Source organism: Fukomys damarensis, unplaced genomic scaffold (assembly GCF_012274545.1).
Source record: "Fukomys damarensis isolate Sample0158 unplaced genomic scaffold, DMR_v1.0_HiC HiC_scaffold_24, whole genome shotgun sequence".
In the NCBI taxonomy this organism is placed as follows: domain Eukaryota; kingdom Metazoa; phylum Chordata; class Mammalia; order Rodentia; family Bathyergidae; genus Fukomys; species Fukomys damarensis.
In genome coordinates, this window is record NW_022900936.1 from 10,705,362 (window position 1) to 10,721,675 (window position 16,314).

A 16,314-nucleotide genomic window follows, 5' to 3' on the forward strand; every position below is an offset into this window, starting at 1 on the left:
CGTGGATACCAAATGACAGCTCTTACAAATGCTGTGGCGAGAGGACACAGTCACTTTTAAAATGAAGCCCACACCTCCTTTCCCGAATGCCCTGGATGGTACGGGTGGCTTTTCTGGGTCAGTGTGGTGCCGGCTCCCGATCCAGCCCAGGGCCACTGCTGGGCTCAGATCTGTGGTCACATAAAGTGACCAGGGAGAGGCGCAGCTGCCAGCCTTGAGAACTTCCGGGTATTGCCAGCCAATTCATTCTCCTGGGCACAGGCGCCGCCTGCTGGGCCTGGCTGTGCTGCCACCTCCAGGAGGAGCCTTGCGCTCTGTGCAGGTGAGGGTGAGGGTGAGATTTCTGTCCTTGGAGCGGGCTGCAGACTCTGCCACCTGTTGTGAGCAGTTGGTGGTGTCTGCAGGCTTTGCCAGTGGCCTGCCAGGTGCAGCAGACCACAGGGCACTACCACCTCTGGAGGGACAGTGCCACAGCGAGAGTTAGCAGACATTTTTATTGCAATTCACTTACTAAGATTTGTTCCAAAGCAGACAAAAGCAGCGAGCAGGCAGAGCGAGCTACGTAAAGTCAGCAAAGCTGTCCCTAAGCGAGAGGGGCCCCAGATGCGGTGCTGCACCTCCTTGTACAGTCATTTTGATCCTGGTCGTGCAGTCTGTGAGGTGTGAACAGGCTTTAAAAGGTAAACGCATCCACACTGGTTTGATGTCACTGGGGTTTAGCGTGGGGCCTCCGACAGGGAGGAGGCAGCTCCAAGCTCGCCCAGCGTGTTCCCACTGCGGTTGCTGGTACTGCGCTCCAGGCCTGTCCCCGCGGACAGCAGGGGTGCGAGGCACAGGGCGCCCCTGCTAGAGCCGCAGGTCTGCCGTGCTGGCGCCGCTGCCCAGCTCCTCCACGGTCCGCGGGGAGGTTCTACATAGGCAGAGGGGCAGGCTGAGGCCAGGGCTCCATGGGCACGAAGGGTGGTGCTGGAGGCCATTCCTGTGGGGGACCGAGGGGAAGGCAGTATGAAAGGGAGGCGCTCACAGCGGTGCCTTCCAGTCACCACACACACACCCCTGTGAGGAGGGTCAAAGTCTCAGGGAGGGCACCAGAGGAGAAAGCAGGGCGTCCCCGGCAGCAGGCCTCAGGTCTTTCCCTCAAGCTCTCTCTCTCCTCATTGGTCGCCTGGGCCAGGGGAGACTGGCCTCCATCCTGCCATGTGTCAGTGTCTTGTGTCTGTGTCCCCAGGCCGACTCGTATCTGAGCCAAGAAATCCCATCCTCCCTGGCTTCTGCCACGAGCTGCCCGGTGTCAGCCCGGCCACCACTCCCCTCCTATCTTGGGTTTCACCCACGGAATGGATGTGAGACAGTAGGTGTCTCAGGTGTCACCAGGGTGAAACCAGAGAACCAGCCTGTCTTTGCTGCCCTAGGTATGCCACATCTATTACAAAGTGCCCCGGGCTGTGTGTGACCCCAGCACTTGGGCGTGCCAGGCAGGAGGATTGCTATGAATTCAAGGCCAGCTTGAACTACACAGCAAGATTCTGCCTCCAAAAAAAGGTCTCAAGACTATTTCTGTTGGTGAGCCCTAGAGTTTGCTCGGCTGAACACTGTTATACATTTGCCCCTGGAAAACTCCAGTCTGAAGCATACTGCCCAGGGGAGCCAGGCTTGGCAGCCAAGTCTACTGTGTGCCCAGCAGAGCAGGCACGTTCCAACAGGGCGGTCACTGACAATCCCCTCGGGTGACGAAAAGGGCATCTTGGAGAGAAGAAAGGTAATTTTCCTAAATTTATCTCTAAAGAGTCTTGTGGGGTAAAAACCTCCTTAACTGTTCTGTGAGTTCTAAAATAGGAAGGAAAACGATTTCTTTCTCCTGGACCCCAGTGCAGCTCCACTGCTGCCTGGTCCACCTCTCAGGTACCCAGCATCACCCCGAAAAGGCAGGAGTGGGACCGGCCCCAGTGCTACTGCCAGGGTATGGGTGGGCCTCTGTGCTGTCCCCTGCTGTGGCTGGGCGTTGGGCACGCTGGAAACAGCACGGAAATCGGTGTAGCGAGCCATCTTCTAGCACAGGAGACTTAATGTATAACAAGCAACGTTCATGCTTTTAAGTGAATTAAATCGGACACCCATGTTTAAATATCACTTTGTTTCTCTGGTGTGAGAAACCGAAAGTGGAAATAAGGACTAAAATGTGTACTAGATATTGGAAAATAGGAAGAAATTGGGAAGGGGAATAAGGGAGGAGGGAAGGATTAAAAAGGGGGGGCAAGAAAAGAAGTGAAATAGGGAAAAATGGAAACAAAGCTTCTGTACACAGGGAGGGGAGAAAATGAGAAATTCACAGAGGTGCGAATTCCCTATAATGAGTGTTATCACGTATGCCTAAAATGTACCCATAAATGTTTTGCTATAAAAAGAAAATAATGAGCTAAGTTCTCATTACTAGTTGGAGCTACTAAATTTTACCTTCAGTTTACTGAGGCAGGATGGGGTGAGGTGGTGACCACAGAAAACTGTTAGGGTCCCATTAGTGTGAGTGTGTGTGTGTGTGTGTGTGTGTGAGTGTGTGTGTGTGAGTGTGTGAGTGTGTGTGTGTGTGAGTGTGTGTGTGTGTGAGTGTGTGTGTGTGTGTGAGTGTGTGTGTGTGTGTGAGTGTGTGTGTGTTGCTCCATTTGCACATGGGACCATTTGGGCTTTATTTGCTTTAATAGCTTTGATGTATTTTACATGTTATAAAGTTCACCCACTTAGGTGTATAATTCAGTTGTCTATTCAACTGTGCAAGTGTTGCTATAACCTTATTTTAGAACAGGTTTGTTTTGGGGGTTTTTGTTTGTTTGTTTGTTTGTTTTTGTAGTATTAGAGATTGAACCCTAGCCCTTCACCACAAGCTACATCCCCAGACCTTTAAGAAAATATTTTTGAAACAGGATGGTGCTAAGTCGCTAATTCACTAGGCTCAAACTTAAGATCCTCCTGCCTCAGCCTGCCAGAGTGCAGGGATTACAGACATGCACACCACATCCAGTTTAAAACAGTTCTATCATCCCTTCCCTAGCAGCCCTTGCCTTCCCCTGACTTCCCCACCGGCCCTACGTGAGCACCGCTCTGCCTCCTGTCTGTATGGGTTTGCCTTTCCCCACATTTCACTTCAGTGGGGTCGTACTCTGTGGACTTCTGGGTCTGGCTTCTCAGAATGCTGCTGCTAAGCACAGTGATACGCTGCTTAGCAACGGGGATGCATCCCGAGACGGGCTGTCAGGTGATTCTGTCACTGCACTAACGTCATGGGGCATACTGGCAGACAAAGGTAGGAGACATCACTAGGAGATGGAATCACATGGAACCACCATTGAATGTGCAGGAGTGGTGAACAAAACATTATTATGTGGCACGTGACTGTGTACACCCACGTTCCAGTGTGAATCAGTACTCTGTTCCTTTTTATGGCTGCATACTATTCCATCCGGTGGCTGTTCTGTGCTATTGCTCGCTCTTGAGGCCTGAGTTATCTGAACACCACACCCCTTCCCACTTACCTCATCTGTGAGGAGCCTGACCAGGACATGTAGAGCAGAATGAGGAAGAGGAACATCACAAACACAGCCAGGCTCACCCAAAAGACGATCACAATGGAATCTGCGGGAGGAAGAGAATCGCCCCGCTGCTTTGGTGTAGACATTGACCCGCAGGGAGGGGCAGGAAGGAGCCCGAGTGCTGCCTGCTGCGGAGCCGTGCCCTGGAGCCCTTCCTTTTCCCAGCCCCGGGGAGGGAGCAGGAAGGAGGAAGGGTCAGGCTGGGCTGCATCCTGATGTGGGACTCTAACCGCTATGTAACCCCTAGTTAGCCAGCACATAGCAGCACACATTTCTTTCTACCCAGCTCCAACATAAGATTAAAACAGAGTGTATGGCAGCCTGGTACAGGTAAACAAGATAGCGACTCAAGGCCTGGTTAGTACAGAACAGCCTGAGGTCTGGAGATGAAAGGCCAGGTGCCCCGTATAGCTGGCTCCTTCAGACAGACGGCAGAAAACCGGCCCCCTGACCCCTGGCCCACTTGCTGTGCTTGCAATCCTCTTTCCTTGCCTTTAAAAAACTGTGCTAACCCTTTGCGGGGCCTCTCTGAGCTGCTCAGTTCTGAGAGTGCCGTCTGGCCAGACTAATAAAGGTCTGTTTTCCAACTAGTCCGGTGTGTTCCTTCCTGGGTGACTCTCATTCCTCCGTCCAGCTCCTGGAGCCTCGCGGAGCTATAGGTCCCAGCATCGTGGAGGCCCTTTGGGCTGTTCAAGGCTCCTAGAAGTAAGGCCCTGGGTGTTGCCTCCGGAGCCCTCGCTGCGCCATAGGACTCAGCATCGTGGAGGCCCTTTCGGCTGTTCACGCTCCTCAGAGTGGACGTGAGACTTAGGTCTTACAGTGAGGCTCCCCCAGATTGGCTGCAGCCCTGGAAGAGCAGCGTGAGGGATGCCCGCCCGCTCTCTTCCTTGCTGGGAGGAGAAGGGAGGTTGGGCGGCTCTGTGTGACGCGACCACCTGCCAGTGCTGACCGTGCTGCCTTAGCAGCAGCCTCGCCCCCGTAATCAGACACCCTGAGGACCGCACCAGGCTAGGCCCTTCCTGCTCTAAGTGGCCCAGGCCCCCTCCGCTCACTGCACTGGCTGGGAGCTGGGGCCTGAAAGAGCTCAGCCAGGTGGGACACGGGAGGCTCAAGGCCCAGGGAAACCAGGAACCTCACCAGATCTCTTAGGGCCCTGGCAGGCCAGAGGGGCCTTCTCCCTGGCTTCTGATCAGGAGAATTGGGCAAAGTTCTTGCTGGTTCTCTCAGCTGTGATATCAGGAACAAAGCTCTTTGTGAAAGCCTGCAGGTGTCCCAGTTTGAGCAACCGAATGCCCTTAGGACAAGATGTACAAACTGAGCTGGGCACGATGGTGCGTGCCTATAATCCCAGCACTCGGGAGGCTGAGGCAGGAGGATCGCTGCAAGTCTGAAGCAAGCGTGGGCTACACAGTGAGTTCCAGGCCAGCCTGAATTACTTAGTGAAACCCTGTCTCAAAAAACCAACAAAACAGGATATGGTCAAAGTTGCTGTACTTGACAAAGGAATCAGGAGCACCCCAGCTGCTTGGCCTGTCCACACGACGGAAGCAAGGATGTAAACCCCAGGCTGGTTCTCTCCTCTTCTCTTTCTGTCCCTGAGTTAAGAAACTAATGGTGCCTCCTAGACCTCCTAGGCCTCCTACGGGGACCTCTGGGCTCTTGGGAAGTGGGAAACACAGCCCTTCTGTGTGTCTCAAGCTTACAGACTTTACAAAAGGTCCTCCTAAATTTCTCAGCCTTCCTCACCTGCTCATTGTCCTGATTTATTTCATAACCTTCTAAGTATAAGAGCGCACATGCTTTCTGAAAAACTGGTCTGGGACTTTATTCTGTAAATTAAATTCTGTATATTAAATTTCTTTTTTAATTTTTATTTTTATTAGTACCTATTATAGTACCCCGTGCTCACATTCCTCACGGGGGGTTGGTACACATACCTAACACATTTTCCTTCTTTTTATTTCCCCTTCCCTTCTCTCCCCCTCCCTCTATATTTTAGGTTTCCACAGATGCTGTTATTTTTTTATTCTTCATAAAAATAATGCCCAGAGCCAGGTGTGGTAGTGCACGCCTGTAATCTCAGCCCTCTGGGAGGCTAAGACAGAAGAATCATTAGTCTGAGCCCGGCCTGGATAACAGCAAATCTATCTCAAAATAAATATAAATAAAAGAAGCACCGGGGGTATATCTCAGTACAAAGGCCCTGCATTCGACCCCAGTACTGAAGAAGAAGAAAAAAAAAAGCAAGATTTGAGGTCACTAGCACCTATATTAGCTCTTCCAGGGACCCCTTCCCACTTCAGAGAGAAGCCTGTCACTTCCCCAGACCCCCAGCGGGAAACGACACAGGGTCTTCAGAGAGGTGGGATTTCAATGTCAGGCCAAGAAGATGCTCAGAAGTCCTTGGTCGCTCCTTTCAGAAGTCCTTGGTCGCTCCTTTCCTCATGTTCTCTCCAAGGAGGCAGCCAGGAGAACCAGTGGCTCCTTCCCCTCCCACTGAAGGTTCACCGCCAGGGCTCCCAGAGAACATTTTGTTCCGAAGGCAAGAACTGTCAGGGCCAGTATGGGAAATGTTTGCGTGGGAGGCCGACTTGCGCTGTGAGGTCCATTCGTGGAGATCTGCTCCCTCCCCACCCTGCCTGGCCCTTCTCCCCTCTTCCTTGTCCCCTTCTTCCCCTGTCCCTCTCCCTATCCCTAGTCCTCTTCCTCTCCTCCATGCGTCCTTCCTTTCCCGTCTACATTGGTGGAATGAGAACTGGACAGGAGCGGGGTGGCAGAAGGTTCCCGAGGGCTGCCTGGGCCGCTCCTGCCTGGACGGATTTCTCCTCCTAACCCAGAGCTGAAATTCATGCAGTCAGAGCACTGAAGTGCTGCTATTCTGTTGAGTGCAAACTGCTGAAGCTCAGTTGTAGCGTTCCTCCTTCCAAATGCTTGTAATATTTGAGTTCCAGGGTCCTAGAGGATCGAGTTCAAGATTTTTCCCTGATTGGGCTGGGCATGGTAGCGCATGCCTATAATCCCAGCACTCACTCAGGAGGCTGAGGCAGGAGGATTGAAAGTTTGAGCCCAGCTTGGGCTACATAGTGAGTTCAAGGCTATATTGGAAGTACATATTAGACCCTTTCTCAAGAACAACAACAAAGATTTTTCCCTTATTCGGGAATAACAATGTGATGGAAGCTTAGACTTTGGAGGTGGATGATTCTGAGTTCAAATTCTAATTCCTCCCTTTCCTAGCTATGTGGTCTTGAGAAATCTGAGATTTTTCCATCTCTAGATCTGTTTGATCACCTGTAACATGGGGATAAGAGTATCTACTATTTCAGATGTTAGGATTAAGTAAAATAATATGTACATGTATGCGCATGGTACACTTTCTTGCTCAATGATTGTGAAAAGATTCAATGGAACTAAAATTATCGTTCCTGTCAAGAGGGTGTTGTGACAAGTGGTGTCGCTGCACCTCGTGTCTCACTAAAATGCAAGTTTTTAGTGTTCTTTACTGTCAGTAAAGAAAGTATTTTCTCAGTGAACGTAGCAGAACTAAAAAATCCAGATGAAGGTGACCTTCAATCTAATTCTCCTGCCCTCCACAGAGAGAACGTTTCCAAACATTCATCCACGGGCCAATCCTCTCTGGGTCTCCTCTTCAAACTGCCTTCAAGGACAAGTCCCTGAATTGCGAACTCAACACACAGTTTTGCTCTGTTGAGATCATATTTCATTTCTGACTCCTAGATAACACCAATCAGCTTACTCACCCACTCCATTTATCTGATTTGTTTATGGGTGAATCTTAACTATTTCCAAGAAGAAAATCCATCCAGAGAAGGTCACAAACATGATTTATCACCGTGCGTGTCTCACGTGATGTTCCACAGTTACCTACAGTCAGTTCCAAGGAGTTTGAGTAATAATAGGATCATTTAAGGGTAGCACCTCCTCCTGAGGCTTCTCTGACACAGATCTTTTAAGGGGTTAACATTCTGGTACCTGTAATCCAGCACTCTGGAGGGCAGAGGCAGGGAGTTTGAGCCCACCTAGGCAATTTAATGACTTAGCGAGTCTGTGCCAAATGAAAAGGCTCTTTCTACTTCCCAGTATCTATCTTCCTTTTTATTCTTTATTTACCCTTTGGGCTCCCCACAAAAAAGAAATAATATGATATTTAATCTTGTGTGTGATTTATTTCACCTAAAATTATGGTCTTGAGAAGCATCCATTTACCTAAAATTGTCTCAAGCGCACCCTTCTTGATGGCAGAGTAGTACTCCACCAAACTCATTTAAATGGAAAGGGATGTGAGGAAGGGAAAGGAGGAGAAAGAGATTTTAAAAGAGAATGGAAGGGAAAATGGGAAACAAAGATTCTGTAAATGAGGGGAACAGGTTGACGGGAGGGAAAAAGAATGAGGGAAAAAAGAAGAATTAAAATAAACTATACACAGATACACATGCCCATGGTGAATGTGATCATTATGTATGGAAAACGGGTCCTAATTAAAACAAAATTTTTAAGGGGAAAAAAATGAAAAGGCTGGGGGTGTCGTCAGTGCATAGACTCTGGGTTCAAGGTCCAGTACCAAAAGAAAAAAATCACTCTTACTTCTTACATCATACACATAGGAAAGAGCATTGGATGAGGAAACTGAGCTCATGGTTAAAGCTGGGACCTAAAACTGCTCTGGATGCGAGAAGAGAGGCGCAGCCCTTTGGTCAATCCGCTCGTTGGTTTCTCTGCATTGTGTTCAATTTATTTTTTTATTTTTTATTTCTTTTTGGTACTGGGGATTGAACTCCGGATCTTGTGCTTGCGAGGCAGGTGCAGTGCCACTGAGCTAAATCCCCCGCCCGCCTCACTGTGTTTAGAAAAGGCTGTTTATCCGCGTGTTTCTGTCCTCAGCTCCGGCTCCTGGAGCAGCATATGCGTGTGCACTGTCACCGAGGCTGCCAGCCGAAGTCAGGAAGGACTGCGAGGGACCGAGACACAGGGACCCCAGAGGCAGATGACAGCGCCCTGACGCCATCACCCTCAGGGGAAATCAGCCCCATGTGCTGCTCTCTGAAAGGGACCTCGAGATTGGTAGAGAGGCATTTTATTAGGATAATCTGGTTTGCCGCTGTAGGGTGGAATTTAGCCACTGAAAGGGGGAGAGGAAGAAGATCAAGCACGTAAAGCAGTCACTCCAGTTCGGCCTCAAACTGCGGAGTGGGGAGTGGTATTTTCCACCTGGTTGACAGGATTAGAATGGAGATACCTTCCCCAGAACAACCAAATGCCACATCCGAATTCACAAGGCTAAAAATCCTTGTACAGCGCCAATACACAAAACTGCACCAGCTTTTGAGCTGGGAAAGGCATCCCACACTTCCACTCAGCCGTGGCTGGCCCATACCACAGTACATGCGTCTCCCTAGGTGTCTGCAGATATCAGCCCTGCCGCCATGGAATCCAACCAGGGAAGGTCTTAAAATCCTCCCTGCACCTTAGTGTCACCCATGAGCCCCAGGTTCTGCCTCTCTGTCCCGCCTTGAAGCCTCGCTGGCTCCAGCTGTTCCCAGCTGTGGTAAGCATGGCGCAGGGAAGGCTGCAGAGCTGGCTGTGTGAAACGTTCTGGTTTGTCCAAGTGGGAGAAGACTGAATCTATCAGCAAGGAAGTCATTGAAGGCGGTCACCGGCTTCCTGGGACCTCCACCCAACCTCACCTGGCTACACCTCACCTTACCCCACCTGTGAAGCTGCCTAACAGCACTAGGTCACCGGACACCGACTTTTGTTGGTCACAGGACCTCCCACTCTTGTAGTGGAAACTCCCAAACCATGAGCCAAGTAGCCCTCTTCTCTTTATAAGTCGATTGCTTTGGGTATTTTATTATAGCAACATGAAGCGGATGAATCTATAAGTCAATAAGAGCAGATGAGATCCTAGGTGAATACGTCTAGAAAACATTAACAGTGGGCTTTATGTGACTCAGCTGAAATCTAAGGCAAAGGTGCTGTTATGGTCTGGATGTGTGTTTCCTCCTCAAATTCTTATGTTTTAGCCCAAGCACCCCTGTGCTCAGAGAGGGGTGCTCTGAAAGGAAAAGGGGTTTAGGTGAGGTCATGAAGGGAATGATTAGAGTTCTTATAAGAACAAACACCAGAGAGTTCTCTCATGCACACACTTTCTAGAGCCCTAAGGAAGGGTCACTTAAAGCCCTAAGAAGACAGCTGTCCACCAGCCAGCAGAAAGTGGCTCTCACTAGAAACCAAATCTGCTGGCACATTGATCTTGGCCTTGCAGCTCTCAACACTGTAGGAAAATAATCCACATCTACTGACTGGGTCACCCAGTATATGGGATTTTGTTATGGCAGCTTGAGCTGTGATAGGAGGCAACTGCCTAAACTCTTCTTTTCGGGGGGTGGTACCAGGGATCGAACTCGGGTCCTTGTGCTTGCAGAGCAGGTGGTGGAACCACTGAGCTAAATCCCTCGCCACTGGGGACCCTTATTTCTAATGAATTTTCTTTCAAGACAGCAGGGTATGCAGTCTGTTCCTCCACCCACCTCCGGGGAGAATGAAAGATGCTTTCCCAGCCCTGGAGTCTTGGGGCCTCTGTAGAGCCCTCGTGTGTGTTCTTTGTAGTGAGTAGAACACATTGGACTGGAGTCTGAAGGTTTTAAAACTGGGTGTGGTGGTGCATGCAGGAGGCTGAGAAGATGGCCACAAGTTTGGGGCCAGCCTGGCTCACATAATGAGTTCAAAGCCAGCCTGGAATACATAGAAAGGGCCTGTCCCAACAAAACAAAAGGAACTTAGGAGCAAAACACTCAGTGGTTGGTGTCCCTCCAGTGTCGAGGGATGAAGCCGGGTTTAGTCCAAGGCCTGGCTGAGGGCATCCAGGGACCATGGAGGCCCAGGGCCAGCTCAGATGTGGCTTACAGGGACATAAATGGGAGGAAATGGGCCTTTAGCAGAACAGGTCCAGGTGGCAGTTGGCCTCTGGGAACAGTGGCCTGGCACTGTCCTAGGAGGGCATCGGAAGAGAGGACACCCTTTGGGACACCGTGGGAGAAGGCACCAGCTGGACTCCTATCTGCACAGCCTCTCCTGGTCCGGGACCTCCCGCCTTATCTGTCCCCCTCCCTCCCCTCTTCTAACACAGACTCATCACAGACCAGCAGGCAGCAGAGGCCAGGGAGCGGAGGAGCTGGCAGACAGAAGACCCCAGAAACACCTGCTCTCCCAGCAAGGGAGGAGGAAGTCCTACCTCAGTGAAATTCAAGGGATGTTTGTTTCTCAACAGTTTGAATTTGTTTCGTGGACACTTCCTTTGGCAACTTGACGTTTGTTTGTTTGTTTGTTTGTTTGAAGATAGGGTTCTGCTATGTTGCCCAGGCTGGTCTTGAACTCCTGAGCACAAGTGATTTTCCTGCCTCAGCTTCCTGAGTAGCTGGGACTACAAGTACGTGCCACTGTGCCCAGCCTTTCTGTGTGTGTGTGTGTGTGTGTGTGTGGTACTGGGGATTGGACTCAGGACCTTGTGCTTGCCAGGCAGGCACTAAGCTATATCCCTGGCCCCCTTGGGTAACTTTTATGAGTAAGCAGTGAAGTTATGAGGGCCTGATCAGAGTTTCACCAGAGGCAGAGAAGAAGCCAGCCCTGCTAAGTAGGTCTGTATGGTAATTACAAGGAAGATCAAGTGGCTTTCTGCTGAAACTCTGTGGATCTTGCCCTTCCAAGGCACCAGCTCTGTGCATCTATGCAGACGCAGAAGAAGGAGGACTCGAAGAAGAGCACCGAGAAGTACACTGTGGCACAGCCAAGACACAGAAACCACACCTCAGGTTAAACCGGCAAGAGTTCTGAACTAGTGAGGCAGGAGGTAGCTAAGGAAAAGGCTGGAGAAAGAATGGAGGACAGGACCACCTTGGAGCCTCTCTTCTGTACTGGATCTGAGGCATGGGTAACCAAGGAAATGCCTGGGGAGAGAGGGAGGGCCCACCTTGGAGCCCGCTCCTGGGACTAGATCCACCTTCCAAATTAAACATCCAGGACCAGGATGCCCAGGTCTAAACACAATGTGTGAAGATAAGCAGGTAACTTGGCTCATGTACAGTATGTGCCCAGCAGCCCTTGGAAAACCCCAACCGTAATAGCCATGTCACCAACCGTGCAGATTTGACCTCCCTCAGGGATTTGGACACTGTGACAGTTCCTCCAAGAGCCATAAAAGGTCAAAAAGCCCAATGCCCAATGAAGAGGCTGAGGTAGGCCCCTCAATGGCAGGAATCATGCCAAACCCCCCAATCTTATTCCAAGTCCTAAGGCTTAAAACTCTCAACACCAGTCTGCTCAATGCTGCGAACTCTTCTCACTGGCCCTCTCCTACTCTGGCATGTATTTTGTCTTTTGTCTTTCAAATAAGTCATTGTTCCCGCTGCTCCTCTTGAGTGTCCTGATCAGTTCTTTGTTTAGGACATCAAGAACTTGGACAAGACCCCCAACCTGGTAGCAATGGGTTAGAAGACATAAAGAAATCGTGTGAGGTTACCTAGAGGCTGAGGGGATGTTCCCAAGTGTATTAGTCTGTTCAGGCTGTGTCTTAGCTCATGTTCTGTGGCTACAATGGAACACTTGAGATGGGGTAATTTATACAGAAGAGAAGTTTATTTTCTGGAGGATAGGAAGTCCAAGAGTGTGGCACCTACATCTGGGGAGGGTTGTCTTCATGAAAACATGACAGAGGCATCATGTGGAAAGATAGAGCAAATGTTCTCTTCTTATAAAGCCGCTAATGCCATCGCAGGGGCCCCACCCTCAGGACCTCATTTGATATCATTCACATATGGCTTTGGGGATTGTGTTCCTAACACAAGAACTTCAGAAAGAAGCCACTATAACAAAGTACCACGGACTGAGTGACTTAAACAACAGATACTCATTTTCTTACAATTCAGGAGGCTGTATTCTGAGATCGAGGGGTCAGCAGGACTGGAGGGTCTTCTGAGATGTCTCTCCCTGACTTGTACATGTCATCCTTTCTGTTTCTTCTTCCCTGCATGTGTTTGTCCTAATCTCTTATAAGGAGTCCAGTCAGATTGGATTGGGGCCACCCTAATGACCTTATGTTAACATAACCCCTTCTGAAAAGATCTTATCTCTAACTATAGTCACATTCTGAGGTACAGGTTAGGATTACAGCATATGAATTTGGGTTCGTGATACCCAGGAAAAACTACCATGGAAGGGATTCAGAGCTCTTTTTGGAGTCACTTTCCCATTGCTGAGACAAAATAGCTGGCACCCATAATTTAAAGGCGAAATTAATTTTGGCTCATTGATTTACAGGACTTAGTCTGTAGGCTGCAAGGCAGAAATAGCTTGGCAGAAAGACATGGCAGGGGACAGCTGTTCAACCCGTGGCAGCCAGGAAGCAGACAGAAGAGAGGAGCCAGGGTCAAGAATAAACCCTCCCAGATGAGAAAGCCCTCAGACACCTGCCCCTTCCCACAGGCATATTCCTCTTCACAGCACATTCATTGGGTGAATCCACCAGTGAGCACAGCACCCCCGTGATCTGATCACCTTCCAAAGCCTCCCCTCTGAACAATGAGACCTTGGGGGGATGTTGTACATGAAGCCATAACTGTACTTTGGCCATGGGCAGCAGAGGTGTTGGCTGGTTTAACCAGACCCAAACTGATCAACAGCTGAAGGAGCAATGATAGACAACCTTCTAGACCCCAGTGGGAATCAGGCTGTCAACAATGAAGGTGATGACGGCAGTCTGGCCAGGAACTGAAGCTGTAAGGTCTCAGAGGGACCATGGTCTGGCCAGTGACTGGGGACAGTTCCACCGGATGTCCTCACACCCACACCGCGACCCTCATCTTGACCTGACCCTCCTGTCCTGCCCCTTCAGGGCCCACTCCTGTGAAAGCGACACAGTGCTCTGGCCTTAAAGAAGTTTTTAAAGGACTCGCATCTTTTACACCAAGTACATTCTGAAGGGTTCGTCAGAGCTAAGAAACAATCTATCGATAACTGACAGATGGGCAGGATCATCATTCAGGGCATGGATCCAAGTTCTGTTCCTAATCACACCTACTGGTAAGAATGTGCCCGCTCAGGACTGAGGATTTAGTTCAGTGGTTCCACCGCTTGCCTTGCAAGCACAGGGTCCCGAGCTCAGATCCCGGTATAAAAAAAAAAAAATTTTTTTTTGCTTGCTTAATTCTACAGGCATCCTAGGAAGATCTCCAGAGGCTTTGAGTTCCAGTTCTGTGAGTATCTATGGGTGCCATGAGTAAGTCCCTCCACTTCTGTTTATGGTTTCTATCTCGATGTCCCACTAAAGCTTCATGAGATCACAGGCAGGGCTTTTGGAAGTGAGTGGGTTTTTGGCTGATTTTCTGTTAGGAGGTTGGGTCTGGTCAGAAGAGGAGGGTCACTGGGGGGTGGCCTGGAGGTTTATGGCTCTCCCAGGTCCTCCTTTGATCTCTCTGCTTCCTGTCCACCATGTCAGGAGCAATTCTCCTCTGCCACGCCCCTCTACCATTCTGTCCTGCCATGGGGCCAGTCACCTGGGACTGAAATTTTACACACTGTGCGCCAAAATAAAGCTCTCCTCCTTTAAATTACAGGCGTTAGGTATTATGCCTCAGCGATTAAAAAAAAAAAAAAAGAGTACAATAGCTTCTCTGGGCCCCAGTATCCTATATCTCTTTCCCATTTAGGACTCTATAGCATGCTCACTCAATTTGGCTGATCTCTGCTTCTCAGACTATCAACTCCTAAGAACAGGAATCTCTTCAATTTTAAATTTCTAGCCGGGCGTGGTGGCGCACGCCTGTAATCCCAGCACTCGGGAGGCTGAGGCAGGAGGATCGCTGTGAGTTCGAGACCAGCCTGGGCTACACAGTGAGTTCCAGGTCAGTCTCAACTACATAGTGAGACCCTGTCTCAAAAAAAAAAGATCTCAACTTTAAATTTCTAGCCCAAGTATATCTCCTAATGTCCTGTGCAGGTGTCATCATCTCCAAATTTGTGTTTTCACCAGAGGATGTTTGTAGCAGACAGATTGGACCTTGTTACTTCTCTGCTTCCAATTTTGGCCAACTGCCCACGGCTGACCGGAACATCCAGCCCTAGTGAGATCCATAGCTCTCAAGTGGACAGATGGGAGTAGATGCCAAGTACCCTGTTTGAGCCCTTCATCAAATCACTGTCTGCTAGAGAAAAGCACTTCCTGGTTCATGGAAGGGACTTTGCTACTGTGTACTCTCAGGGTGGAAGGGACAAATTTAACTCATCCCCTCAGCCCCTTCTACAGGCACTGATCCAATCACAAGGGCTCTACAGCTCATAATCACCACCTTGAGGCCCTGCTTCCTAAACTATCACACCGAGGGTCAGATGGGACTTAGATTTCAACCCATGAACTTGGGGAGAACACAAACATTTAGACCATATAGCAGCTGCCCTAAGGGAAAAGCAACAGGAGAAAAAAAGATTGAGAGAGATGGCGATGAAGGTGGAAAGCCAGAGACCAGGGGGGAGAGAAATGTGAGGGCTGCAAACTGAAGTTTTCTGAGGGGCGGGTGTTTCAGAGGTTAGCGCTTGCAGAGCCTAATTGTAGGGACCCTGAGGAGGGGCAAGAGAGGGGAAGTGGCCGCTTGTGCAAAAGTCTGGCAACCTGAGATGGGACTGACTTTGGCCGACAGCCCAAGAGCGCAGTGGCACTGAGATCCATGCATGTCTTAGACAAGAGGAGGGGCTGGAGGGTTCGGCACAGCCCCAGCATTTTGACAAGATGGTGACACACATGCCCCACACTGGCTTCCGGGCCAGTTCATCAGCGCCCACATTCGTCACTTTTGTGACCGAGTCTCTGGACATTCTGCTGTGGCTACTTATGTTCCTGTGGCTGGGGCCCCCACATTCCCTCTGCCACCACAAATAGTCCTCAGTGGACGTCCAGTCGGCTGGATTGATAGCACCCTGCTGTGGGTGTTAGTTTCTGGTATCAAGAGACCATCAATGGTTACATTTGCAGGAGAGGCTGCCGGCAACGAAATTATGTTTAAATATATATTTCTGACTCACGGCTCAATACACTGGTGTAATGGCCGGCCTCAAGAGGGTCCTTATTATCAGTATGTGCCAAGTACAATAAACCAGTGGCAAAAGGGGCAATGGTACATGACTCACATGAGTACAATCTTAGCTTGGGCTTCCGGGAGAAAAATACCATCGGCTGTGCAGCTTAAATAACAGAATTTTATCTCTCACAGCTCTGGAAGATGGGAAGTCGAAGATCAAGGTGTCAGCAGGGTCAGTCCCTGGCAAGTAAGTATTCTATTTACTGAATATATATTTCAAAAATTTGAATCGTTAAACATTCTCAGTATACAGAGAACTACAGATAATCATGTTAAGACTTATGTATCCATCCAAAAATGCCATACTTGATCCAAATACTTTTCTTTAAAAAGCAGAAATAAAATGTTACAGCTAGAGTTGGAACCCTCCTCCATCTGACTAGCTCCCCTCTAGGCAAAATCCTGAACCCGAAATTGATGTGTGCAATTAACATCCCGCTGTGTATGTACCTCCCCACTAATAAAATATGGATTTTTATGCTTACAAATGATATAAATTCTGTAACTCACTGAAGTCAATTAAATTAGAATTCAAGTAGATGTGATTATAATCAATATACTCAATAATATAATTTAATTCA

General features: G+C 49.4%; 1 protein-coding gene across 1 annotated transcript in view; it reads right to left on the bottom strand.

Annotated features, from left to right (window-relative positions):
* Positions 1 to 522: 522 nt before the first annotated feature.
* The window catches only part of Mrap (melanocortin 2 receptor accessory protein), a 19,800-nt gene continuing 4,008 nt past the window's right edge, over positions 523 to 16,314 (bottom strand). Inside the window, exons 2-3 of the mRNA XM_010608630.2 lie at positions 3,528 to 3,627; positions 523 to 979 (exon numbers count right to left, since the gene is read on the bottom strand). Coding sequence (XP_010606932.1) covers positions 847 to 979; positions 3,528 to 3,627 — 233 coding nt within the window. The 3' untranslated portion in view covers positions 523 to 846. The remainder of the gene's footprint in view (positions 980 to 3,527; positions 3,628 to 16,314) is intronic.